Source organism: Nelumbo lutea, chromosome 1, assembly GCF_056320005.1.
Source record: "Nelumbo lutea isolate HS-2025 chromosome 1, American lotus-T2T, whole genome shotgun sequence".
Lineage (NCBI taxonomy): Eukaryota > Viridiplantae > Streptophyta > Magnoliopsida > Proteales > Nelumbonaceae > Nelumbo > Nelumbo lutea.
The window spans coordinates 115,688,033-115,715,793 of NC_142684.1; the positions used below are offsets into that span (position 1 = coordinate 115,688,033).

The window sequence follows — 27,761 nt, forward strand, 5'->3', positions numbered from 1 at the left end:
GAACAAAAAAAGGAAAATCAGATGATCACCTCTTTTCAGAAGTGGGTAACTCCATAATCTCCATTTTTTGCTTTCAAAATTTAAAAAACAAAGAAAAATCCATTCTTGACTTTACACGACTCATTATAAAAGTAGATTTCTTTGCCGGGAGATAAAACAGAGTGAGAGATGTCAAATCTTGATGGCAATTTTTAACTTTTAAGATAATTTTGGTAGTTTTTTTCTAAAAGCCAACATTTAAGGGTGTACGAAGAAACCATAATTTGATGAGATTTCTTTTCATTTGTTTGGATCTTATGGGGAATCTTACTGAACAGTACTTCTTTGATTATTTTGACTTTGTTATTTCCTTTACGTGTTGGAAGGTTGATTTCCTTCTTGGCTTCTTGAGAGATTAAAGTTTTTCCTTTCTACTTTCCTTTTTCTTTTTTTTTTCTGGTAATCCTTTTTCTTTTATTGAGACTTGAGAGATTTTCTTTTTTGTCGCTCCCTTTATTCATGGATATTCGTATCAACCATGCTGCAAACGAAGAAAAGCGCAAAAGAGCAGAAAACATAAAGATGGCGTTTTGAGATCTCTCTTTCTGTCTCTACACTTTTATACTGAAGGGTTTTGGGGTTCTTTGGTGGTGAGAAAGGTATAGGACCCACGTGCAAAATAGCCTGAAGAAATTAAAAGAAAAATGCCTAATGGGTTTGGTGCCATTTGTTTTGATTTTCTATTGGAAATTAGTGAAGAAGGAAATAAGCCAGAAGAGTCGCGTAGATATCAAGTACTCTTCCATTTCTTTAATCGATATTACTTCCTGGAATCTTCCTCTATGTATAAATATAAACAAGAAAATATTTTTTTTGTTTATTTCTTTTATTCGCCCTTTTTTTTCTTTTTCTGAACGTCTTCGCTCTGATAGATTCTTCTCTGGATTAAAAGAACAATGAATGGCATGATAACTTGATAAGGAATCTCTTTGTGACTGTAAATGACCCTGGTGACTATGCTTTCAAGCATATTGGGACCATTTTTTGATCTGGGTCTCCCCTCCTTCCACCATTTGTGCAGATTCTGTTTCAGGTCAGTTGCGGTTGCATGTTTCGAATCATGCATCCTTTTTTATTGAGAATTATTTATTTTCCAATCCATTTATTTATTGGAGATGTCGAACTGGAAGAATATTTCGCTTTTCAGAGGGTTTTTCTTGTATCAATACGAAGACGGGAAGTTTTCACTTGGTTTTTCCCCTTGTTGTCCAAGAAGTTTTATGACTCACATCTAGTTGGAGTTCAAGGGTGTTAAAAATCTCCAGAACTCACATGTCTGGTGGGTGTTTTATTTGCTATTTTTATCTGATTATTTGTAGGGATGATCTGTTTGGATTGGGTTGTATGTAGTTTCTTTTTTGTAATGGAGGCTCTGCATGTAATACATTCCAAAAGCGGACTAGTTTAATCATAGGGAGATATTTTACTGAGTTGGTGCACATACTGTTTCATACACATGCTACCTCTTATTTCATTAGGTTGAACTGAATTATGTGAAGTTTCTTGTTTTCATGGACTTCAGTTCATGGATGTGATGGGTCCAACAAATAATTAATTTTCACTTTGAGCCTTACTGTGTCAAAACCTTTTTGTGATAAATTAATTTTTTTTTTCAAGTGGTATGAATGGTAAACGTTCTATATCATGTAACTTAATTGTGGTTCTTCTCATCTATTATAGGTTTTGTTGGTATATATATATATATATATATTTTTTTTTTTTTTTTTTCTTTTCACCTTAATGGGTTTAGTTAGGAAAAATTTTATTCAAGAACTTTTAATAAGTAGAAGAAATCTTCAAAATTTTCTTCTTTACTATTCTGGTGCTGTAAGAATTTTAATTGTCAATCGTAGTTTCTTTTCCTCTCATGTTCATTCCTCTCTTCAAATTTTGACAATTATGAAGAATATAATGAATTCACTTACCTTTCTCTTATTACTTTGAAGCCAAAAGGAATTAGCAAATGGAACTTTGATGTCTGGGGACTGGGGAGCTATGATCCTGGTTACTTGTGCTTTTTTTAATGTTTCTCTTGCTTAATGAGTGAGTTTTCTATGCAGGCAAAATTTTTCTGGAAAATGTGCCAATAACATCTCGCATTATGGGTTGGCTGAGAAAAATTTTCAAAGGTTCCAACCATAAAATCTCAGAAGGGCAATACCATGGAAAATATGAAAATGACAAGGTCTGGAATGAACTTTCTAATTCATTTCTATTTACTTTTGCTGCTTTATTATTCCTGGGTATCTCTATAAGGGTGTCATATTGTGTCAGATACTTCAATTTTTAATATAATTTCAGTATCTGACACCTTGTCCAGCCACATCCTTGCTATATCTGGGTAACATAGTTGATGTATTTTTATTGATATCCTTCTTTGCTGTTTCTGCTTGACTCATAAGACCAACTTCTTGTCAAATTTTGTTTCTGTTTCTACTTTACCACTTCTCAGAAAAAAAAATGTCAGAGTTGGAAATTCTTTACATTTGTTGACAAGGAAGGAATATGACATAAATAGACTTATATTAGAAATTATACCCTTGCCACTTGGTGCATGGTCTCATATAGCTCCGATTATATTGTGAAATTTATGTGTTTTCCTTTATCTTTTATTGCCCCTACCTTTCCTTTGATGCCATTTTCTGTATTATTTTATTACTTTGCTAACCTTGTCAATTTGGGGAATTTTAATGTAGGATGCCTGGTCAGATTATGAGAATGAAGATATAGATTGTGCTATTGCACTTTCCCTTTCAGAAGAAGATCAGAAAGGGAAAAATGTGATTGGTGAGTAGTATGCCTTAGTTGTGATATTAATGCTCTTGACATTGTATGATGCTGTAACTCCCAAACCTATATTCCATGATTCTGCATGTATAAGTACACTGAATTAAATATAAAAGGTGATGAAATGTGATGCTGAAGTGATGTCTTTAGTAATTAGTGATATTGTAGGTTTACATTCATCAGCACAGGCCACAGGTTTAGCATGGTTTCTGATCCAGCATACTAAATATATATAAAAAAAATACAATGATATTTTGTGATCCAGAGAACAACTGTTAAGTGTTGATCTCCATTTACTAATGTTAATTTTATTTATAGCATTTAAATCTTTTTCTGTAGCAATACTACAAAGTAAGAGCACTAAGCCTCCAATAACCTGTGCATGTGTAACCACTGATTGTATTTGAATGGGTGTATGCTTACTTTGTTCTTGATCCTGCTGGATTCACTGAAACAGTGCATATGGCAGGGTCCAAAAAAACCAACTGTATGATTTTGCAGTATCATCAACTATAGTGCACAAAACTACCCAGGTACAGGCTTGTGTGCAGACTTGGAAACTGCTTGATATCTGGGGATTCTCTTCTTCCCCATCATTCGCCCCTCTCCTGCTCCCTTTCTTTGATTATTGAGGTTATCTCTACATCTGCTAAGTAAAAGCAGTGGAAAAACAAGGAGTTGACCAATGACGTAACTAAGCATTTTTCGCACTCTATTCTGAAGTTACCATGCATTTTTATGTTCTACTTCACATTTCGCAATGGTTTACATTAATAATTTCTTAGTTCAATGGGTTCTGGATTATATACTATAGAATTTTATTTTATTGTGTTTCTCTTCAGATAGTGGATCTCATTTGGAGGAAGATGAACAGCTTGCTAGAGCAATACAAGAAAGTCTGAATGTTGAGTCTCCTCCTCATTATGATAATGGAAATATGTATTATCCTATACCATTCCCTTTTTCAACAGGATTCAGGTACATGTATTCTTCATGTCAACTTTACATTAATTCCTCCATTCTTTGTTTTTTTCTGTCCCCTCTCCGCAGAATACTTGTCACTCATCATATGTTTAAAACATGTCTTGATGACCTATCTTTTGAAACAATTGGGAGAAATGGTGTGCAATCCACATGGGTGATGAAGAGCTGGGTTTCTAACCACTCTCCCTGCCCAAAGTTTCAGCTTCCAATAATTATCCCTTTCATTTCCAAACCTCTACTTGGCTTTACATTGATCCCTATAACTGCTTCTATACAAGTTTTCTGAGAAAAAGAATAAACAATTGGTTTGCTTCAATGACATATGAATATACTGCTCAATTTAGCATTACATTTTTCTTTTTATTTCTGTTTCAACTTTAAAAAAGTATTCTGCCACCTGTATGTATGAAACTCATAACTTGGTAATATAACATTGTTGAGAATGTAAGGGCATTTATGCCCTTTCATCCTTTTTTGTATTTGGGCACCTATTTAAGGGCCCATTTGTAATTTTCTTAAAAATGTTAAGAAGGCTCTTCAGGAGTGAATAGTAATACATCAGTTTTCTTCAACAAACTCCTCTTCTTCCTCTCTTCTTCTTCTTCTTCTCATCCTCTTCTTATTCTCGAATCTCAAATACTTTAACTTGGTATCAGAGCATCAGGAGATCAAGGAGAGCATCCGCCGCTGGTCGTGACTAACAGATGAACCTGTTGGCGTCAGCACGCCACTGGTTGGCGTCAATAGTCCGTACAATCAGCGGTGTTCATTTGCGGTTTTGACACCCCTTGATGCATCTCATTTTTAGAGGAATTTTGAGGTTTGAAGCTTTTTTACATTTTTCTTGGATTTTTTAGATGAAATTGGCAAAAATTACAGATTTGGAGTTTAGGGTTTGCATGCTCGCATGGTGGGCTGGTTGCTGTTAAACCCACATGCGTTTGAAGTGTGGTGATTTTCTGAGATTACAGGAAACAGTCTCAGATTTTTTGGAGCCCTAAAATTATTTTTGGGAATTTTTTTCTTCCCTTATTTTGCCGCCAACACCTTCTTTTCCTTTGTTTATTGTTGTAGCTCGTGTTTAAACCTTCAACAAAAGGTGTTTGGGTGTTCAACTAGTGTTGGGAGATTGTGGCGTTGGCGAGAAAAGTGTTTTTAGAGGGGTGGTGATCAATGGATTCACACAAGGATGTGTATGTACCTACCTATGTCCTCCCGGGAAGTAATGACAGTGCTGGAGGGCAAATTACTATTGTAAAACTTGATGGAACAAATTTTCTTGAATGGTCTCAATCAACTAAGCTCACAATCGGAGGAAGAGGTAAGTTTGGGTTTATTACCGGCAAGGAAGCCAAGCCGAAGCCTGAAGATCCAAATTATTCCAAATGGGAGCAGGATAATTTGCTAGTTATGTCATGGCTAGTATGCTCTATGCAGCCTCACATTGCCCGCAACTATATGTTCCTTCTAACAACTAAGGACATTTGGGATAGGTTAAGTTCAACTTATTCTCAAGCGAAGAACACGGCTAAAATCTATCAGTTGCGGAGAGAAGCATGTGATATGCGTTAGGGGGAGAAATCAGTGGCTATGTATTTCTCTTCCTTACAATCAGTTTGATTTTCTTGCTAGACTAAATGCCTATTATGATTTCACCAGGCAACACATCCTTAGTGTTGATATTTTGTCACTCTCCATGGCATATTCTTTGGTGCAGAATAAAGAGAGTAGGAGGATTGCCATGATGCAAGTTCCTGTTAGTGAGAACACAACTCTTGTGTCTACAAAACCCAAACAGAGTTCTGGTAAACCTGAAGACGTAGTTTGTGAATTTTGCAAGAAGCCAAGGCACACCAAGGATAGGTGTTGGAAACTAAACCCCCACCTAAAGCTTGAGAAGTTTAAATCTGGAAATATGGTAAATGCTCATGTTGTTATAGTTAGTCATGATTCTCAAACTCACATGCTTGAGGGAAGTTCTTCTACTCAGGCATCTACTCATGACACCTCTAATGTGATGGAAAAAGTGAGAGGCATCTTGCTCCATATTGAAAAGAGTGGGTTGCCTACATCTGTTGGCTCACATACACCTTCCTGTGCCTTTGCAAAATCAGGTATTGCACTTGCGTGTCATGCTTCATCCTTTGGCTCTTAGATAATTGACACAGGAGCCAGTGATCATATGACTGGTATGCCTTCCTACTTTACCATGTATAAAAATTTTTTCGGGTTTTGGTGAAGTTAAACTTACCAACAACCTTTCTCTGAAATCATTTCTCCATGTTCTACAACTACATAGAAATCTCTTATCTGTTAGCTCTTTTACAAAGTCTCATAATTGTTCTGTAACATTATTTCCATTTTATTGCGTCTTCCAGGATCTGAGTACGGGGAAGACGATTGGCAATGGACATGAAGCCGATAGAGTTTATCTTCTTGATCAGTGTCCAAAGTTTGGGTTAATGTGTTAGTCTGAGTCCTGTCATGATGAAAAACTAAGTCAATTGAAATTGTGGCATCACCGTCTTGGGCATGTCTTTTGGTTCATTGAAGTTTTTGCTTCCTAGTCTATTTGAGTCCTTGTCCAGTTCTGGTTTACAATGTGAAGTCTGTCAACTATCAAAGCAATGTAGAACCACATATTTTGCAAGTAACAAAAGAAGTAATGTTGCTTTCTATTTAATACATACTGATGTTTGGGGAGTTTATTCTATTCCATGTATGGGTGGTTATAAATATTTTATTCTCTTTGTTGATGATTACTCGTGATATACCTGGCTGTATTTGATGAAGAGCCTAGATGAAGTTCCTTTTTTTGATCAATTATAAAAGGTATTTTTAATATGGCGGAGACACAATTTGAAAAGAAGATTAAGATTATTAGATCTGACAATGCCAAGGAATACTTTGAGAAGTATATACAAACTTTCCTTGAAGAGAGAGGAGCAATTCACCAAAGTTCATGTCCTCATACCCCCCAACAAAATGGGGTATCAGAGAGGAAAAACAGACGTAATTAAAGTTGTAGGGGGATTGTTATTCCAGACGCATGTCCCAACTCGGTTTTGGGGGGATGCTGTATAAACAGCTGTATATCTTATTAACAGACTTCCTTCGTGGATCCTTCATCTCCAGTCTCCTCATTAGCTCCTTTTTCTCGATGAGGATACCTTCCATCTTCCTCCTAAGGTCCATGACATGAGTCCTTCTAGGTTGAAATTTGATCCAAAGTCTATTAAGTGTGTCTTCTTGGGATATTCTTCAGTCTAAAAAGGGTACCGTTGTTATGACCCTCACTCTAGAAAACGGTATGTGTCCAAAGATGTTACATTCTTTGAGTCTACTCCCTTCTTTTCCTCTTCTCGTCATTCTCTTTAGGGGGAGAATGCTAGTGAAGATTGGACTCCTTTCTATATGCCGATTCTTGCTCCAGCTGTAATTGGTATAGTCGATCATTCTCCTCCTCTTCCTCCTTGTGGTGGTAGTAATACACCTGTGCCTCCTCCTCTTTCTCGGTCTTGGCACCAGTGGTTCGTTAGATGAAAAAAGAGGATGACTCCAGAGATTGAATGTCCATTACAATCTAAATTCCCGAACTCAGGTAATCTGGATTCTGAACATCTTCTTGTTTCTGATACTTGTGGTGAACTTGTTACTGAGCCTGTGGTTTCTGACCTTAACCTTCCTATTGCGGTTTGTAAAGAAAAAATGATATGTGCTAAATATCCTATCTCAAATTATGTCTTTTATAATACCTTGTCTCCCTCTTATCATGCCTATATCTCTTCCATTGCTTCTGTTTTTATCCCTTACAGTGTTACTGAGGCAATGCAGTTCCCTCATTGGAAGGATGCTATGAACCAGGAAATGGAGGCGCTTGAGAAAAAATAGACATAGGAAATTGTTTCTCTTCTAGTGGGCAAAGTTCCTGTTGGCTGCAAGTGGGTTTACACAGTGAAGCATAAAGCTGATGGCACAGTTAAAAGGTATAAAGCTCGACTTGTGCCAAAAGGCTACACTCAATCTTACGACATTGATTATTAGGAAACCTTTGCTCCAGTAGCCAAGATGAACTCAATTCGAGCTATAATATCTCTTGCTGCCCATTATTCTTGGCCCTTGTATCAAATGGATGTTAGAATGCATTCCTTAATGGCGACTCTCAAGAAGAAGTTTACATGGAACTTCCTCCTGGAGTGAACATCGTTTGAAGAAATCCCTTTGTGGCCTTAAACGGTCCCCTAAAGCTTGGTTTGACAGATTCAAAAAAGCTATCTTAAAAATTGGCTTTTCTCAATCTCAAGCTGACCATACCTTGTTTATCAGGGGAGCGAATGGAAAAGTGACTATGTTGATAGTATATGTTGATGACATTGTTATTACAGGGGGTGATATCTCTGGAATTGCTGAACTAAAGTCTTTTCTTGCTATTGAATTTGAAATTAAAGATCTTGGAAATCTTCGGTATTTTCTAGGGATTGAGGTCGCAAGGTCAAAGAGGGGCATTTATATTTCTCAAAGGAAATATGTCCTTGATTTGCTTCAGGAAATAGGGAAATTGGATTGTAAACCAGTTGAAACTCCAATTGATCCCAATCATAAGTTGGGAGTTGATGATGGAGATGTCCTTCCTGACAAAGTTGTGCATCAAAAACTTATCGGTTGCCTTCTCTACTTGTGTTTGATTAGACCAGATATATCATATGCTGTGAGTGTAGTTAGCCAATATATGCACAAGCCTAGATCATCTCATATGCAAGCAATGAATGGAATACTAGCCTATTTAGAAGGATGTCCAAGAAAAGGGATGTTGTATTCTAATCATGGGCATCTCAAGGTAGAGGCTTATTTTGATGCTGACTGGGCAGGTTCTATTGATGATAGGCGGTCTACTTCTGGCTATTGTACTATGGTGGGTGGTAATGTTGTATCTTGGAGAAATAAGAAACAATCAGTTGTGGCTCGATCTAGTGCAGAGGCAGAGTACATTGCTAAGATCCCAGCATCACGATTCCATTTCTGTCTAAATTTCGGAGTAAATGGGCTTCTAAATGCGGTATTTCGTTAGTGATCCTTTCAGGTCCTTGGCTTGTCACATGAGTCTGAATTTCATATTTCCGTATGTGAAAAGAAGTATAAATATCTCCATATACCAGACGCTCACTAATGAGTACTGCGTCTTCAGAATTGTAGCCTTCCCATGGCATATAAGCTACTAATACGTTTTTTCCCAAAGCGAGTTCGCCACCAACTGTAGCGGCACCATCTGCTAAAATTTGTCCCTTTTTAATGCATTTACCCCGCCGAACCATGGAGCTTTCAAATTGTTATGGTTGAAGAACTTGTTGACAGAAATGGGAGTGCTGATTGATACTCCAATGATATTATATTGTGATAATCAAGCAGCCATAAACATGGCCTACAGTCCTGTTCAACATGACCATACAAAGCATATAGAGGTCGATTGACATTTCATTAGAGAAAGAGTTGCTAGTGGAGAGATTTGTTTACCTTTTGTGAGGTCTGAAGATCAATTTGCCGATTGTCTTACTAAAGGTGTCTCAAAATCAAAGCTTGACAACAATTTGGACAAGCTGGGCATGACAAATATCTATGCTCAGCTTGAGGGGGAGTGTTGAGAATGTAACGACATTTATGTCCTTTCATCCTTTTTTGTATTTGGGCGCCTATTCAAGGGCCCATTTGTAATTTTCTAAAAAATGTTAAGAAGGCTCTTCAGGAGTGAACAGTAATACATCAGTTTTCTTCGACTAACATAAATTAAATTCTGGTTAAAATGCAAATCTTGCTTTATTCCTAGGTCATTCTTGGATGGAAATAATGTGGGCTTTCTTGCGTACTCTTTTTAGAATGCTTTAGGTGATTCTAACTTGTAGAAGTGAAGCTTTTGAAGTTTGGACCCTTCTCTATTCCTAAGTTATTCTTGGATATAAATAATGTGGACTTTCTTGCATACTCTTGTTAGAATGCTTTAGGTGATTCCAACCTGTAGAAGCTTGTTGCAATAGGAATGATTAGGGACAAAAGAGGTCTGTGTCATCTATATGTATATAGTTCAAAAAGGCTAATGAATAGGTTACTGAAGAATATTTTGGTCTTCTAGTTGGTTCACAGGCTGGGAGCATTTCTTAGACTTGGACCATCTACTAACTGATGTTTGACACACACACATAGCATCATGTGAGAGATTACATGCAGAAACAAATGCCTATGGAATATACTAGCATGAAAATCAATTAACATTAGGTAACCAAGTAAACTATTAAGGAGCAAGAGGCTATATTGCATGCACAAGGTTGCAGATTTCTGCAAGAAATGTAGATTTTTATAGGACACAAGATACATGGATTTGGGTAGGGGTATCCTATAGAAGATCTTAACTCGGCCTTCTGATCCTATTGGGTTGTCCTTCCCGGTTGAAGAAATTTGGAGCAAGCCTATTCCTCCTCGGGTTGGTAGTTTTTGTTGGGAAACTTTCTTAGAAAGAATTAACACAATTGACCTACTTCAGAAAAAGAGACCCAATTCTTGTTTACTTCCTAATAGGTGTTCTCTTTGTAAAGCTGATGGGGAAACTGGTTATCACCTTATGGTTACTCGCTCGGTCACTAAAACAGTATGGGAGTGGGTTTTCTCCCTCTTTGGGTGTATTTGGACTCCCCCTGGGAGTGTCCAAAGCTTGTTCTCTTCTTCATTTTTCAGATGGTCGAAGAAGAGAGGGAAGATTATGTGGATAAGCATTAGGGCAGCAATGTGTTGGTCCCTATGGGAAGACAGAAACTCACGAATATTTTCAGACAAGGAAAGAACCCTGGAAAACTTGTTAGATCTAATACTTGTAAGGGTAGCCCACTGGCTGAAAACTATGGAGCTGTTCTCCGGGTATTCTGTGGCTGATTTGGTAAGAAATTGGAAAGAGATAGCTTCCTTTGCCCTATGTAAGAGGACTCATAGTCTTTATTGGTCCCCTCCTCCCTCTGGGTTCATAAAACTGAATTTTGATGGTAGTTGTTTAAGGAATCCTGGGGGAGTGTTCAGGAATGAGGATGGGGTTATCACTCCCATGTTCTTAGGCCCAGTTGGAGATTTCTGCAGCCCTGGAAGGTATCCAAAGAGCAAGAGATTTGAACATCAGATGTTTGGTCCTTGAAGGTGACTCGGAGGTGGTGATTAGGTGGCTAAAGTAAGAAAACAACGGGTTGTGGAGTTATAACAATGAGAAGAAAAAATTCAAATGGCTGAGTAGGGATATTGTGTTGCACTACAGCTGGGTGAAGAGGACTGCTAACTCATTTGCTGATGGGTTAGCCAAGCAGGGGGTGAATAGGGAATCTATATTTTGGGCTAACTTTTGACTTTCTTCCAATGTATTTTATTGGTGGGGGAGTTAAGACATTTTACCTCCCCCTTTTGTACCTAAAGTTTCACATAGTTTCATATCATTAATAAAGTTTCTCGTTGCTGATAAAAAAAAAAAATTCTATAGAAGATCTTAATACCATACCATAATCTTCTTTTAAAAATTTTTCAAAGCCAATTATCTCTCCTTATCCAATCAACATCAATCCAAACGTAAAGGAATTTCTAATATTGAAACTTTTGTATGCAGAAATTCAGTACAATATTGTTATTTTTATTTTTATTCACAATAAAAGAGAAATTTGTACAATTTTTGTAAAAAGATGATATTCCATCTGTGTAGGGAGTTAATTTTTTTGGCCTAAATGGATGATCCTCCTTGGCCTTTGGGGGCAGGCTTGATACAAGTAAGAACTGGGTTAGGTTGGGTCCATATCTGCTTTAATAACTGGTTCTGGTTTGAAACATTGTAGATCTGGCAGCTGGTTACATCTGTACAGTTTCAAAATATTGATAATGCCATTCCTAGAGATGTCCTATTCATTTCTTGAACCCTAATTATTTTTTGGTCCAAGTATGTTGTTCGTTTGAAACACACAGTATGCAATTTTTATGTATTGAGTGTATCAGTACTTTGAACCATGTATCAGCAACAGGAAAGAAGTGATGGTGCACTGTTAAATTTCTGGTAAAATGATCAATGGGGGGAGGGGGGTAGGAATACCATGGAGCAATGAGTTCAAATCAGTTCTGGAAATGCTTTTGATTTGGGGTGAAGATAGAAAAAGAAAATGGCTAGGCCAAGAGGTTGGTCTGATTAAATGCCACCCTTTCAAGCTAGAGGATTTAATCTGATGTTTTGATGACTTCTCATCAGCTTGTTATGGCTTCTTAGCCATTGTCTATGTTCTTTGCTGAGCTGGGGTAGACCAGGAAGGGATTTATGCTTGTCAAGGGGTAGAATGTTCTTTGGCTTAGGTTATTTCAAGTAAAATTCTGAACAGATGACCCTAAGTCGCACTGATGGCTTAGGTTATTTGAACTGAATCAGTACTTTGAACCATGTATCAGCAACAGGAAAGAAGTGATGGTGCACTGTTAAATTTCTGGTAAAATGATCAATGGGGGGAGGGGGGTAGGAATACCATGGAGCAATGAGTTCAAATCAGTTCTGGAAATGTTTTTGATTTGGGGTGAAGATAGAAAAAGAAAATGGCTAGGCCAAGAGGTTGGTCTGATTAAATGCCACCCTTTCAAGCTAGAGGATTTAATCTGATGTTTTGATGACTTCTCATCAGCTTGTTATGGCTTCTTAGCCATTGTCTATGTTCTTTGCTGAGCTGGGGTAGACCAGGAAGGGATTTATGCTTGTCAAGGGGTAGAATGTTCTTTGGCTTAGGTTATTTCAAGTAAAATTCTGAACAGATGACCCTAAGTCACACTGATGGCTTAGGTTATTTGAAGTGAAATTCTGAACATATGACCCACTGAATTTGACCTGCACCCATCCATATCATTTGGGGATGCCTAGGTGAGGCTAGGCACTCTATTTGGTCACATGGAAACTGGAGCAGTTACCCTGTGGATTATGGAACTTTGAATTTTCAGCAACTTCAATTTAACCTCTTTCAATATTAGTTGTTGTACATGGTAGAAACACCACAAATGCCACTAGTTTGATTATTTGAAGATGTGATGTATATAGCTGTTGTTGGTGAAACAATGATCTTGACATCTTGTCTTGTTTTTCAATCATGAAATGGTAAATAATGAAGATGATGATGATAATTAATTGTCAACATCTTCTGAAGGAATCTATGCTCCCTTCAATGAAGCTTTGGTTCAGGACTCATATTTTATCCATGATATCAAACCTCTACTTCGAGGTTCTAGAGCCACATTTTGATGCTTCACAGTCCATGTTCAAGAGAAATAATTTGGATCTTTCATAAGTTTGGATATTTTTATAAGTTCATCAAGGCATCTAAAGCCAATTCAACTTAACTCAACCAAGTCTTATTACCAACTATATGGTGTTGGCTACATGAATCCTGTTCTTCCATTCCTCTCTGTTGAGTCATTAGTGCCATATGTATTGTTAATTTATGGGCTATTAAATCATTTCTCACACTCAGGGTGCCACCTAATGCAAAATCATTGAAATCCCTGCCAGATTTCCTATTTATAATTTGCATTTTGGGTTAATTACTTAAATATACCCTAGAATTTGACAAAACTACTCAAATATGTCTTGTACTTTTCAAAACTACTTAAAGCATTCGAGGTTTCAAAACTACTCAAATGTGCCTTATTAAAGCATTCGAGGTTAAGATTGACGGAAAATAAATAAAAAGACAAAAATGCCCTGAACTATTCATTAAATGTTCAAAACAATTACCATAGTCACAGCTGCTAAAACCTCACTCTCATTTTAGTCATCATTTTGGGTTCTTCCATGAACCCCTCCCAAGGCTTTTTTGCCTTTTTATTATACAGAATGAAGAAACAATGGCTGTTGGAGAGTAGTTGAGGCAAAACTTGGCAGTCAAATCGATGTTGCAGCACTAAACACCAAACCACAATTTCCTATTCTCTTCTTGGTCATCATCCTCATGTCCTTGTTCACATTCCCAGCATAGAGCTTCTTCTATTTGTGAACCATAGATGCACACACCTACCACCCCAATTTTTTTTTTTTTGTTCTTGGGGGTAGGTGGGTGATGCCTCCACAAACCGGGGGGCTTTTTGACCCTACAACTTTTAGGTGGCCTAAGAGAAGAGGTACAATTTTACAATGATGTGTTAGGGCTTCTCTAGCATGGACAGTTTGGGAGGAAAGATAACAGAATTTTTAATGATAAAGAAAGGGATGTAGATACTGTTTGGGAATGTCTGCTAATAAGGGCTATAAGCTGGGCCAAATCTTTAGATTTATTCTCACTTTACTCCTTTGATGACATAGAGAGAAACTGGGTATCTGTTGCAAATTCTTCTTGGGTTAAGGATAAACCTGTTGTACATTGGAAGCAACCAGAAGAAGGTTTCATAAAGTTCAATTTTGATGGCAGCAGCATTGGCGATCCTGGACCCTCTGGCATTGGGGGTGTCTTTAGGAATGAAGAGGGACAGATTGCAGCCTTATTTTCGGGCCCAATTGTTGTGGGGGATGCAGTTAGTGCAGAGGTGTAAGCTGCTCTACAGGGAGCACAGATTGCTAAAGAACTGAACTTTAGGAGATTGATCATTGAAGGCGACTCTAGAGTGGTAACTGGGTGGCTGAAAGAACAGAGAGTAGCATGGTCTTTTAGGGGAGAAATGAAAAGATTCAAATGGCTTACCTCTAATCTCACAGTTAGAGTTCAGTGGGAGAGGAGGTCAGCAAACGGGATGGCTGACCTACTAGCTAAGCAAGGGGTGAACAAGGATCATTTATTCTGGGCTCATTTGTAATTTTACTTTGTTTTCGAGGCAGCAACTCGCTCCTCCAGAGAGAATATCAGCTTTGTAAGAATTTGTCTGCTTATATTATTATTAATAAAATTCTTGATCATCCATAAAAAAAACCATAGATGCGCACACCCCAACACAGAAGTTATCATTTATTGTCTTCAGCATGCTTCTTCGACCAATTGGAATTATTGCATTATGATATCTTGTCGGGAGAGTAGAGGATATAAGGATGGGCTGATGGCCAAGCACTCGCACTGTCACTGTAGGGTGGACACCCACCTCTGGGCACCAAAGCCCATGCCAGTTCTCAGCAAGGGGTGGTAAATATGGTGAATTGCACTCTCGCCATACACTACATGTTCCACCCAAGTCACCTTGGAGTACCCATTGGGCATATCCTACACAATACAACTGGGTGAAAGTCTCCTGTAGCTCATAAAAATGGGCCCATTTGAAGTTTATCAGATGATGTGGTTGATTAACACATCCACCATAGATTCTAGTTTGAAGTGGAAGCTTCTACTTCCACCTATCCAATAGATTCTAGTTTCAAGCCACTTATAATTATATTGTACCTCCGAAAAAGGAGGAGTTTTCGGAGGAAGCACAGGTAAGTTTGTCTCCTTTCTTCTTTGCCTACTGCTGTTTTGATGCTAAGGACTCCTCTCCTTTCTGTTCTCTTTATTTTTAAGTGACAAAACACGGGATCTGCTACTATCTTTTCTCATTATTTTTGTAAAAACAGGGGTGGTGGGATGTTAAGAACCCAGGAGCATATATCAGGGATACAGCAAGAAGCCATGGTGGACTTTGGCTTTTTAGCTTAAAAAAACACTTGGAAGAAGTCAGGTGTATGAAACTCTAGATCTTGAACAACTCACCATAGCTAGAGGTGGAAGACGATAAGAGCTCAAGGAAACAAGATAATGGGGGCAAAGTTGGAATATAAACAAAATATTAGTCTAATTAGACTCGGTCCAAACGGCTTAAAGCGTTTCACTGACAGGACCTATTTGTGTGAATGAGACCATTTCATAAAGCATATTGAAGTAATTATAAAAACCATAGGGTATATGTAAGTAGTTTAATGAAATCACAGGGTTTATTAAGTAATTAACCCTTGCATTTTTTATTAATTTGGATTTCTTATTTTATGCTTGTTGCAAAGAAATGAAACCATTTGAAGGAACCTAGGAGCATCTCCAATCGGTGATAAAATGAGAGAAAGTAGAGTAAGATGGTTTTGTCACATACATAGAAGACCATCTTCAGCACCTGTAAGAAGCAATCTTTTGCAAGCTTTTTTTTTTTTTTTTTCTTGATAAGCAACAGTAAGATTTTCTTAACAAAAACAGCCATATTACTAAAAAAACAGCAGGCATAAATAGGTACAAACAAGGTTCAAAATTTCGATATAATACACCCCCGTATCAGGCATATCGTATTGTATCAGTAGCTCTCCGAAACCGCAAATAAGGGGTATTTCGGAATTTGGCCACTTTCAGGGGGTAGGCATGCCTAAAACCTACCCCCTGAAACAATTTTGAGAAAAAAACTAAAAAAAAAGTTATGAAGTACCGAAACACCCGATACACCTGTTAGTGCATATCGATACTTTAAACCATGGGTACAAATAGGCTATCAAAACTGCAAGCTAGCTCCTTCCACAAGAAGCTCTAAACACAGAAATATAAGGAAAAACAAAAGACAAACTTATTGAATGAACCATTCAATAAGAAGCTCAAATATTGTGCTTGTCATACCAGTGACCTAACCTTCCATGGAATTAAATCCTGTTTTCCCATCCAAGAGATTATAGTTTGACAGTTACCTTCAACCTCTACATTCTTCAGTTTTTTTTTGGATCAATTACATTCTTCTGTTCTTTCACTTGCAACCGTTCCAATCCCTGAATCGGTGCCTTCAGTTCAGCTCTTAAAGAATTCCCGATACCTAGAGGCCTGGAATATCCAAGTAAATGCTTCCATTATGATCCCTGATTACACCCCCAATACCTGAAATTTTGGGGTTCCCAAGGCAAAAGCCATCAAGCTATCTATTGCAAGTTGCCAAGTTGAAGGGGCTAGAAGGGCTTGGAGCAGAGAAAAAGGACATGAGTTGAAGTAGTAAGAAATGATTTAAGCTCTCATAATTTAGCAATGGATATGGCACTAAATAGACCAAATGGCAAGACAAGATTCATGTAGCCGACCCCATACAGTTCACATAATGCTTAGATGGTGATGATGATATTCCCTTTAAGGGATTTTACATGCTCCATTTGTAAGTTTATCTGGTTGTTGAACATGTGTAGGATTTGTTCTGGATGCAATACTGAGATTGGTCATGGGCGGTTTTTGAGTTGCATGGGTGCAGTTTGGCACCCTGAGTGTTTCCGCTGTCATGCTTGTAATCTTCCAATTTCTGATTATGAGGTGAGAAACCAGTTCATATTTATTGCCTTCCTATATCATACTTGGTTAAGCCCATATTATGAATTTATTCTCTATGATTATGGTGTCTCTTTTACAGTAATAGAAATATCATGGGATTATTGTAGAGCATTGGCTAATTTTTTGTTTCTGATATTCTTCTGTAGTTTTCCACGCATGGTAATTATCCTTATCACAAATCTTGCTACAAGGAAAACTATCACCCAAAATGTGATGTCTGCAAGCACTTTGTAAGTATCACTTCTGTGTCAAGGTGATGTCCTGTTTGAGTTCCTATCTAATGACGAGCAATTTTTTTTTTTTCATATGTCCTTCAATGTCCTATATGAATTTGTATATTTTATACAGTTATTAATATATGCTGTATAAGATTTTTTTGAGGTAGTGCTTGTTTTGCTGTAAAAGGGGAGAAAAATAAGATGTCACTATCAAAATGGTAAAATATAGATGAAAGAAATTTTTGAGAATGAGATCCTTTTTTTTTGTCAAAAATAAAAAGAGCTGAAGGGAACAGTCCCTTGTATTGCTTTCTTGATAATTAATTCCTAAGAGCTTATTTTGATGCAAATGAATCTGGGTAAAGCTTAACAATTTGAAAAAAAAACTGAGCAAAGCTTGGATGCAATCATACAACGAACTCCTAGTTCAGAAAATGATTATTAGTATTGTGCATATGAGGATCTCTAAGGACAAACTTATTTTGATAAGCAATGATCAGTTGTTGTATGAGGTTCTGTATTTCTGCCTTTTAGTTGATTTTGTATTTTTTTACAGTACCATTTCTTTTTTCTGCTACATTTTTATCAACATTTATAGAAGCCTGATTAAGTAATGATAAACATCCAATGAACTATGATATGGTTGCTGCCATGCAGTGGACGTTATGTGTGAATTTTTGGCACGCAATCAATTCATGTATGAAGCTGTGACATATTATAGGGATACCCTAGTAGTTTTTGACCTTTCATTTATATTAATGAGGGATGACTTGTACTTTAATCATCCTTTGACAGACTCTTAGCAGTGTCACCATTCTGTTCCAACACCCTTTCATCTGTTTTTTCTGATGGGGTTCACAACTTAATCTTAAGAACAAACAATAAATAAAAACCTATACCAGTCCCTTAAAATTGAAATAGCATATGCAACGAAAGGTACGCGTTAAAATAATTTAATTGCTGATGTTAGGGTCTGTTTGGCTTATTAAAGTGTTTTTTATTTCTTTTTTTTCTGTTGTCTGTTATTGTACTCAGGGGCACAAGGGTCTTTTCCCTTGTTATTTCTGCCGCCCTATATATATTAAAATAAAGGCTGGCACCACCTGCACTATTACATTGCAAAACCCTTCTTTCTTCTCTCCTCTCTTCTCTTCCCTTCTCTTCTCTTCCCTTCTCTTCCTCTTATTTCTGGCCGGCCATACTGTCAAGATGGTATCAGAGCGGGAATACTGATTAAAGAGAGCAAATCGAACAACCTTACTGAGAGAACAGATCGAACAGACTTGCTGAACCTGGGTGGAACAGAAATCTGATTCTGGACTGAAAAAACAGCTCTACAACTGGTATAGTTCTCCCTGTTTTCTCTTCTTTACCCTCCTTGGTAATGTGCCGAGTGAAAACCCTATGAGTCTGGGCGGCTGAATGCTGTCGAACCTGTATACCCCTGGTTTTTCTTGGATCGTGTGATCCTGTTTAAGTGTTAAGACAACTGTAGGTCAAGGAAGACCTGTCTTCTCAATGATTTGATTTGACTATAAGTAATAAGGATCTCTCCTGCTGATTAGTGGCTGTTAGACATTCTGGAATTCTGGTAGGTTGGGACTGTTAAAACTATACAGGTCTGAAATCTGCCGAATACTACGTCTGTTTTGTCCTGAATTTGGTACTGTGTGTACTCAACCTGGTTGTTAAACCCAAGTGTGTGGGTGTGGACTGAGTGGAGCATTGTTTTGTAGAGTAAGGAGGGGTCCTAAGTCCGGTGTTTGGGACTGATTATCTGTTTGACCATGTCGACTCAGAATTCTGCTACTTCAGAGATTTCAGGGAGTCACAATGGAGTGAGTGGGGGAATGGATATGAGCTTTCCTATGGCTGTTATTCCCTTTGATGGTCTGAATTACCTTGAGTGGTCTAGGGGAATAAAACTCTACATCACTGCTAGGGTAAAAATAGGATACATCAATGGGAGAGTGAAGGAACCGAAGTATGGAAGTGCTGAACATGATAGGTGGAACCAAGAGAATAGTATGGTGATGTCTTGGCTCTTGGTTTCAATGCTGTCACAAGTAAGGAAGACTTTTATGTGGGCTGAAACTGCTTGTGAGATATGTGAACAAGCGAAGTCCACCTATTCAGAGCAGAGACACTATGCCAAAATATATCAACTGCAAGCTGAATCCTCTACTTGCAAGCAGGGGGAGAGGAGTCTCTTGATGTACTATTCTGATTTGACATCAATATGGAAAGAACTTGATCACTATCAGAATGTGAATTGGAAGTGTGATGAAGATGCAAAGGCCTATAAGTCACTTGTATCTCAGCAACGAGTGTTTGCCTTCCTCCTAGGGCTGAATCCTTCGTACGAGTCCATCAGGGTGCAGATCTTGGGTAGTAAAGACTTGCCATCAGTTCAGGAGGTGTATGCCTTGGTGCAGTTAGAAGAAAGCAGAAGAAGTGTGATGAATGGTGTAGAAGGGGAGTCAGTTGCCCTAGCTGTCTGGGGAAATTCAGGTACAAATGTCGGAGGTGGTTTTAAAAAGGGTGACACTCAGAAAAATCAGATGATAAGAGCAAACTTTGGTGCATTTACTTCCAGAAGACACGTCACACGAAAGATACATGTTGGGATCTCCATGGAAAACCTAAATGGGCACAAGATTTGGGTAAGAAGTTAGCACCTGATCAGGGCAAGAAACCAGGCCAGTAGAATAAAAAAAGGTATAACTCAGCTAATATGGCATCGACAGAGACTAGTCCTTTGGTAACTCAGGAGAGGCATCCCAGTTCTGACCCTAAGGAAGATATTATCAACTCCTTCCGTGAACATTTGGAATTGTATGGTAGGACTCTCCGCCATATGGATTCTGGTCCTACTCCCTCTACCTCGTTTGCGTCTACATCAGGTAATGCCACAGCCTTCCATGTGTCATCTCATACTACTGATTCTCCTTGGATTATTGACTCTGGAGCCTCAAATCACATGACCGGTAAGTCAAATTTGTTTCAGACATATAACCTTCTCTCTGGGAGAGATAAGGTAAGACTGGCTGATGGTTCTTTTTCTACCATAGCTGGCCGAGGCACCATACCTCTTCCACTTGGCCTTACTCTTCCTAATGTACTGCATGTTTCGAAATTACTTATTAATTTGCTATCTATTAGTAGTCTGACTCACTCCTTGAACTGCTAAGTCACTTTTTTTTCGCCTTCTTGTGTGTTTCAGGATTTGACCTCGGGGAAGACGATTGGTAGAGGAAGCATGGTGGATGGTCTCTACGTGTTGGAGAATATTGCTGGTCTAGTGGCGACAGAGTCCATGAGTTCGTCAAGTTAGAGTCAAGCCTATTTATGGCATAGTCGTTTAGGTCATCTTTCTTTTGAGTCGTTAAAAGTTATGTTTCCAAAGTTGTTTGAGTCCTTGTCAGTGAGTCAATTACAGTTTCAAACTTATCAGTTGAGTAAGCATTGTAGAAGTTCTTTACCTTTACGAAATAAAAGATCTGAATTTCCATTTCATATTGTTTATTCTGATGTTTGGGGCCCTGTTACTCTACCTACTGCGGCTGGCTATAAGTACTTCATTACCTTGATTGATGATTATTCTAGATACACTTGGGTTTTCCCTATGTGATCTCGAGATGAAATGCCACAAATTGTGAAAGATTTTCAACGCATGGTGTTCACTCAGTTCCAAATGGAAATCCATATCTTCCAGTTGGACAATGCGAAGGAATATTTCCATAGTGATCTCACGACGTTTTTTGCTTCGAGTGGGTCACTTCAGCGAAGTTCTTGTGCCAGGACACCCCAACAAAATGGTGTGGCTGAACGGAAGAACCGTCACCTTCTTGAAATCGCTCGTGGCTTATTGATCCATATGAATGTGCCAAAACAGTTTTGGATGGATGCAGTTTTGTGTGCGACATATATCATCAATCGCATGCCCTCTTGGCTACTAGAGTATAAGGCCCCACATCAGCTCTTGTTCCCTACAGCCTCGCTGTCCAACATTTCGATGCGTGTTTTTGGGTGTCGTTGTTTTGTCCATAACCTGTCCCCTACTCGTGGTAAGCTTGATCCTCGGGCTATTCCTTGTATTTTTCTTGGTTACCCCTATCTCAAAAGGGGTATCGCTGCTATGATCCCATTGCTCGCAAGTACTATGTTTCCATTGATGTCTCATTCTTTGAGACTCAACCTTTTTTCTCAGTTTCTCCTCAGGGGGAGAGTAGGGTTGAGGAGAAACAAGCGACGACTCAAATTCAACTACCTCCTTTACCCGATCCTCCTCCATTCCGGGTCTTTCATTGTCGCCATAAGAGCCAACAGAGTTTAAGAGCCATGGAGCCTGACACTATGCAACCAACATCATTGGATTCACTCGAGGCAGATCCGTCTCATCAGCCAGGTACACTTACCCCCATTGATATATCTGTTCCTCTAAATGTTGATTCACCTATCACCAATGATCTTAATATTCCTATTGCTAAGAGGAAGGGTGTTAGGTCTTGTGCCACTAATCATCCTATCTCTAATTTTGTGTCCTATGAGCATGTTTCGCCTTCATACCGTGCCTTTCTCTCTTTTGTGGACAATGTCCCCGTTCCTAACACTGTGGTAGAAGCTTTGTCTAAACCTGAATGGACAAATGCAATGTAGGAAGAAATTGATGCTTTACACAAAAATGGCACTTGGGAGTTGGTAGACCTTCCTGAAGGGAAGGAACCAGTGGGGTGCAAGTGGGTGCAAGGCTAGACTGGTAGCAAGAGGCTTTACACAGGTATATGGAGTGGACTATGCAGAGACTTTTGCTCCAATAGCCAAGATGAACTCTATCAGGATTCTTCTTTCCTTGGTAGCAAATCTTGACTGGGATCTTCACCAATTGGACATAAAAAATGCTTTATTGAATGGTGACCAAGTGTACATGACCCAACCCCCAGGGTTCTGTGCCAAAGGCAGTGAACAAAAGGTATGCAAATTAAAAAAATCTCTATATGGGTTGAAACAATCACCTCGGGCTTGGTTCAGTAAGTTTCATTTAGCAGTTCAACAAATGGGGTTCAAATAATGCCAGTCAGATCATACTCTATTTGTGAAAAGTGGTAAAGGTAAAATTGCAACTCTTATTGTGTATGTGAATGACATAGTGATCACAGGAGATTGGGAGGCTGAATCTGGAAACAGAAAAAATTCTTAGCCACTAAATTTGAGGTGAAGGATCTAGGCCCCTTGCGATACTTCCTTGGAATTGAAGTTGCCCGCTCTCACAAGGGCATCTTTATTTTCCAATGGAAATATGTACTAGATCTACTAGAAGATACAGGCAAGTTGGGGGTAAAACCATTTGATTCACCTATTGAACCTAATCACCATCTGGGAGACAGTCAGAGAGAGTTTTTGAAAGATGTAAAGATGTTCCAGAGACTCGTGGGGAGACTTTTGTATTTGTCTATGACCAAGCTTGATATTGCCTATGCAGTGAGTGTCCTTAGTCAATTCATGCACAGCCCTAGGACAAGTCACTTTGAGGCTGCAAAGAGGATCTTGAGATATCAAAAGAAGTTTCCTGGAGCTGGTTTGTTGTTCCAGAAACATAGTCACTTAAAAGTAGAAATATATACTGATGCAGATTGGGTAGGAGCAGTTAATGACCGAAAGTCTACCAGTGGGTATTGTGCCTTTGTAGGAGGAAACCTTGTCACATGGAGAAGTAAAAAACAAAGTGTGGTGGCTAGATCCAGTGCTAAAGCAGAGTATAGAGCGATGGCTCATGGGGTTGTGGAAATCATGTGGATACAAAATCTGTTAGGTGAACTGGGTTTCACAGTGAGCAATCCTATGTCACTCTACTGTGACAATAAAGCTGCCATCAATATTGCTGCTAATCCAGTTTTGCATGATAGGACGAAACACATTGAAGTGGACAAGCATTTTATTAGAGAGAAACTTGAAAGTGGAGAAGTGTGTACACCATATGTCAGCTCAGAAGAACAACTTGCAGATATCTTCACCAAAGGTCTTCATCATGTGCGGCACAAAGATTTGTGTGACAAGTTGGGCATGATTGACATCTATGCTCCAACTTGAGGAGTGTTAAAATAATTTAGTTACTGATGTTAGGGTCTGTTTGACTAATTAAAGTGTTTTTTATTTCGTTTTTTCTTTTTGTTATGTCTGTTATTGTACTCGGGGGCACAAGGGTCTTTTTCCTTGTTATTTTTGCCACCCTATATATATTAAAATAAAGGCTGGCGCCGCCTGCACTGTTACATTGCAAAATCCTTCTTTCTTCTCTCTTCTCTTCTCTTCTCTTCTCTTCTCTTCTTCTCCTCTTCTCTTCTCTTCTCTTCCTCTTATTTCTGGCCAGCCATACTGTCAAGAGTATGATATCATTTATTGACAACAAGCAATTAAATGTTCATCAAAAATAAAAAGATAACAAGCAATTAAATAGGTTTGATATCCAGATCCTCATAGTTATGAAGTTCAGCTCTTATTAGAATGTGATGTCTCAATTAGGAGCCAAGATTTCATAACCAACTTCTTTGATCTTGACTTGAATTCTTGTGGTCTTGAATTTTCAAAGAAATTCTGAATTCTTCGTTGAGAGTTGTAAAAAGGTCACCAAGAAATTACTTTTCTCCCAAGCTCAAGGCCTCCTATCCCTATTCTCACTGTTTATCCTTACATTGTAATTTTTGTAGAAGGTCCAACAGAGCAGCTACCTCCCAATTGTTTAAGTTTCTTCAAAATTGAAGATTCCACACCACTTCATTGTTGTGTTGTACAAAGTTTTTAGCCACCCTTGCTTCCTGTTTCAAGTTATTGCAGACAGTAATGGGAAAGACTCCATGATATGCTTGCCATCACATGAAACATCTTTCCAAAACATCAGTTTTTTTTTTTTTTTTTTTTTTGATATCTTCTGAAGGGGCTACACAATGGGGGGTAGCCCATCCCCCCCACAAACCCAGGTGCAGGCGGGATTCGATCTCAAGTCTCCGCTACGACCAGCAGGAGACCTTACCAACCAGCTGGTTGGCACCTTGCTCCAATACAAACATCACTTTTCACCATTTCCAACCTCATTTTATACCTTTAATGAACTGATAGTATGATTTTTGCACTCTTCCAAACTGAGCATCCATAGGAAGACAAGACTTCACCTGTATGGCTGTATCCCACATTCCTACTCTACATTCCTCAAGTTGCTTTTTGCCAAGATGACCCTCCATAAATTGTCTGCCTGTTCATTAAACCTCCAAAACCACTTGCCCAATAGGGCACTGTTAACCTCCTTTGACTTTTTGATCCCTGGTCCCCCATTTTTCTTAGCCATGCATGCCCTAATCCAATTTACCAAGTGACATTTGGACTCTTCCTCCCAACCCCTCCATAAGAAGTCACACAATTTTTTCTCCAACACATCTTATCTAGTACTGAAGTGTCCACCTCTCTCAGCTTGGCCTGTTGGATTTGACATCTCTTCTTTACTAATCCTCACTGCTATGGTCCTTATGTTTTTTTAATTGATAACAGAAAAAATAATTATTAATTAAACAGCAGGAATACAAGATGAGAGGTAATTTTTCTCAACTCTGCTCAAGAAACAAAAACAATTACAACTGAGCCCAAAATAATTGACTTCTTCCCACCCCTTGTTTTGCAAAAACATCAACAAAGGCATTAGCAGTTCATTTAACCCAATTAACTTTCACGTCCAGATACTGTGTTAACCATGTGAACTTCTTCCTTTCACCATTAAAGATCCAGAAGTCATTTCCATTCTTTTGCAACCAATCCACTACCAACTTAGAATCACCTTCTATTACCAGTTTACTTAAATTCAATTCTTTTGCCTTCTGCACTCCCTTCATAACAGCCAAAATCTTAGCCCTTATTGAGTTGCTCACCCCAATTGGACCTGATTCCTGAGTACAGGCCAATTACTTTTCCCTCACCATTTCTGGACATACCTCCAATAACAAAAGGGCCTGGGTTTCCTACACTACTCCCATCAAAATTTAGTTTAATATAGTCATTCGCTGGAGGAAACCAAAGTGAACTTGCAATGGCCTTGTGACACTCTGAGCTAGCCACTTCTTTCCAATTTTTCAACAAGTTGTTATAAGATAAATCAAAAAAAAGTTCCAAAGGTTTCACCCAATGAACCATTCTAACCATAATGATCTCAATAATTGCCTCTATGATCCCTGTGTTTCTTCAGGGTAGGAGTCTTTAAGATTCTATGATTTGAAATTTTTTTGTGATTGCTAACAATGATAGTCATCCTCAAGTCTTCCTTGGTATCCAAATGGTAAAAAAGAAATAGGAAATGGAATATGTATTTGGTTTATCTCTTTTTTATTTTATACTTACTCAGTTTCTGCATCTTTCTTACAGATTCCAACAAATTCTCTTGGTCTTATTGAATATAGGGCACATCCTTTCTGGTTTCAAAAGTATTGCCCCTCACATGAATATGATGGGACTCCACGCTGTTGCAGCTGTGAACGGATGGAGGTTGGACTTTTTAAATATTTTATGTTAAAAAGGCAGCAGTTCTACACTTGCATATGTGCCTTGTATTTTTATGGCTGTTTTTCTCAGCAATTTTGATAACAGAAAACCTGTCATTTTCTGCAGCCAAGAGACACAGGATATGTCTCCTTGGATGATGGACGGAAACTCTGTCTGGAGTGTCTGGATTCAGCAATAATGGACACTAGTGAATGTCAACCACTTTACCTGGATATACAAGAATTTTATGAAGGTTTAAATATGCAAGTGAAACAGCAAGTTCCATTACTCCTTGTTGAAAGACAAGCACTAAATGAGGCCATGGAAGGAGAAAAGAATGTAAACATATATGCATTTCAGCTCTCAAGTTTCTTTTTATAGAGAAAGCCATTTGGTTACTTTATTGCTCATAGGTTTTACCTTTTGGGCTCTCTGTTGTAAGCAGGGTCATCATCATATGCCTGAGACTAGAGGGCTTTGCCTATCAGAAGAACAAACTGTCAGCACTGTAAGGACTCTCTTAGCATTATTACTAATAAAGGTTGAGGATGTATAGACAACATGTTTCGTGAGAGCAGGACTAATTCTTCTGCTTTTACATGGATATACTAGATTTTAAGGAAGCCAAGAATTGGGGAAGGGAACCAAATCATTGAAATGATAACTGAGCCATATAGACTGACCCGTCGGTGTGAAGTAACAGCCATTCTTGTCTTGTATGGCCTGCCTAGGTATTACTTCTCATCTTATCTTCTTCAGTTTCTTGGTCTCACAATTAATTTAAGTGGCAGTTATACCATGGCAAAGATGTTTATTGTTTGATAAAGAATATATTTGCATGCAGATTGTTGACTGGGTCTATCTTGGCACATGAGATGATGCATGCGTGGCTGCGGCTTAATGGTTTTTTCCTCGTACCCACCACAATGAATTGGATTCTGGTGATTTCTTGAAATGCTGAAGTCGGAGCCCTTTTTTTTGTTTGGCAGGCTACCGCACTCTTAGTCAAGATGTTGAAGAAGGCATCTGCCAGGTTCTGGCACATATGTGGCTGGATTCAGAGATCATGTCAGGCAGTGGTAGCAACATTGCTTCAACTTCATCATCTTCCGCTTCAACATCATCAAAAAAGGGTAGACGTTCTCAATTTGAGATGAAGCTTGGGGAGTATTTCAAACACCAAATTGAATCTGATACATCACCTGCATACGGAGATGGTTTCCGAGCTGGTAACAAGGCAGTGCTTAAGTATGGGCTTAGAAGAACCCTTGACCATATTCGAATGACGGGGGGCTTTCCATACTGAAGTTTTGAACCTGATTCTATCTTTCTTTGCTATTTCATTCCACGAGATTAAGCTTTGGCCCTGTCATATTAGAGCCCAGGGCCAATCCACATAATGACTCGAAAGTCTAGAGAGGTTAGCAAAAATTCTGGTTCCAAATATTCCACTCAATCACCCAGAGATTAGCAAAAATATTCATGAATACGTATTTATTGCCCAGTGCACGAGGCTCCCGTCAATGAGAAATTGAGAGTACCTCTTGTTGGCTTATTATTGCCATTTGATGATATTTGTCCACCAAAAGAAAACAAAAAACCACAAGAAAATATCTAATGAATTAGATATTACCGTTTTATCTTTCCCCACTGCTCAGTTTTAGGTAGCTCAATCAAATATGACATTGTTGCATCGACATTCAACACATCGTGTATATATAGTTTTTACCTTTTTGATGGCGGACGGCACGGCACGACTGCTCAAGTAGAGAAAAATGTAAAGAGAAACAAGTGGCGTTAAACAAAAGACGAGCAAGATGTTTTCCCAGCTAGGTTGAATCTTGGGCGTCTGTGTCTGTCTTTGACTGGTGAGATCTTCCACATGCGAAATCTGATGCGTCCAGAATCCAGATACATCAAGTACGTT

At 38.5% G+C, this 27,761-nt stretch overlaps 1 protein-coding gene across 6 annotated transcripts; it reads left to right on the plus strand.

Moving 5' to 3' along the window:
* Positions 1–163: 163 nt before the first annotated feature.
* LOC148876954 (protein DA1-related 1-like) lies at positions 164–27,480 on the plus strand. Of its 6 annotated transcripts, XM_088979152.1 has the most exons (14): positions 483–773; positions 912–1,072; positions 1,187–1,318; positions 2,100–2,224; positions 2,736–2,826; positions 3,669–3,804; positions 16,955–17,075; positions 17,240–17,323; positions 25,718–25,837; positions 25,961–26,173; positions 26,280–26,342; positions 26,447–26,565; positions 26,679–26,737; positions 26,824–27,480. In XM_088979152.1, the coding sequence occupies exons 3-14, from the start codon at positions 1,312–1,314 to the stop codon at positions 27,138–27,140; spliced, it is 1,455 nt and encodes a 484-aa protein (XP_088835278.1). In that variant the 5' UTR covers positions 483–773; positions 912–1,072; positions 1,187–1,311; the 3' UTR covers positions 27,141–27,480. The 6 variants fall into 6 exon arrangements, with proteins under 6 accessions (XP_088835271.1, XP_088835288.1, XP_088835305.1 ...); XM_088979145.1 differs by having other exon boundaries at positions 164–1,072; XM_088979171.1 differs by lacking the exon at positions 1,187–1,318.
* The last annotated feature ends 281 nt before the right edge of the window (positions 27,481–27,761 follow it).

Bases quoted from the DNA above. Each gene is read 5' to 3' on its own strand.
- LOC148876954 (XM_088979145.1), top strand. The intron at 17,076-17,239 runs GTGAGAAACCAG...ATTCTTCTGTAG, and splicing joins TTCCAATTTCTGATTATGAG to TTTTCCACGCATGGTAATTA. The intron at 17,324-25,717 runs GTAAGTATCACT...TCTTTCTTACAG, and splicing joins GTGATGTCTGCAAGCACTTT to ATTCCAACAAATTCTCTTGG.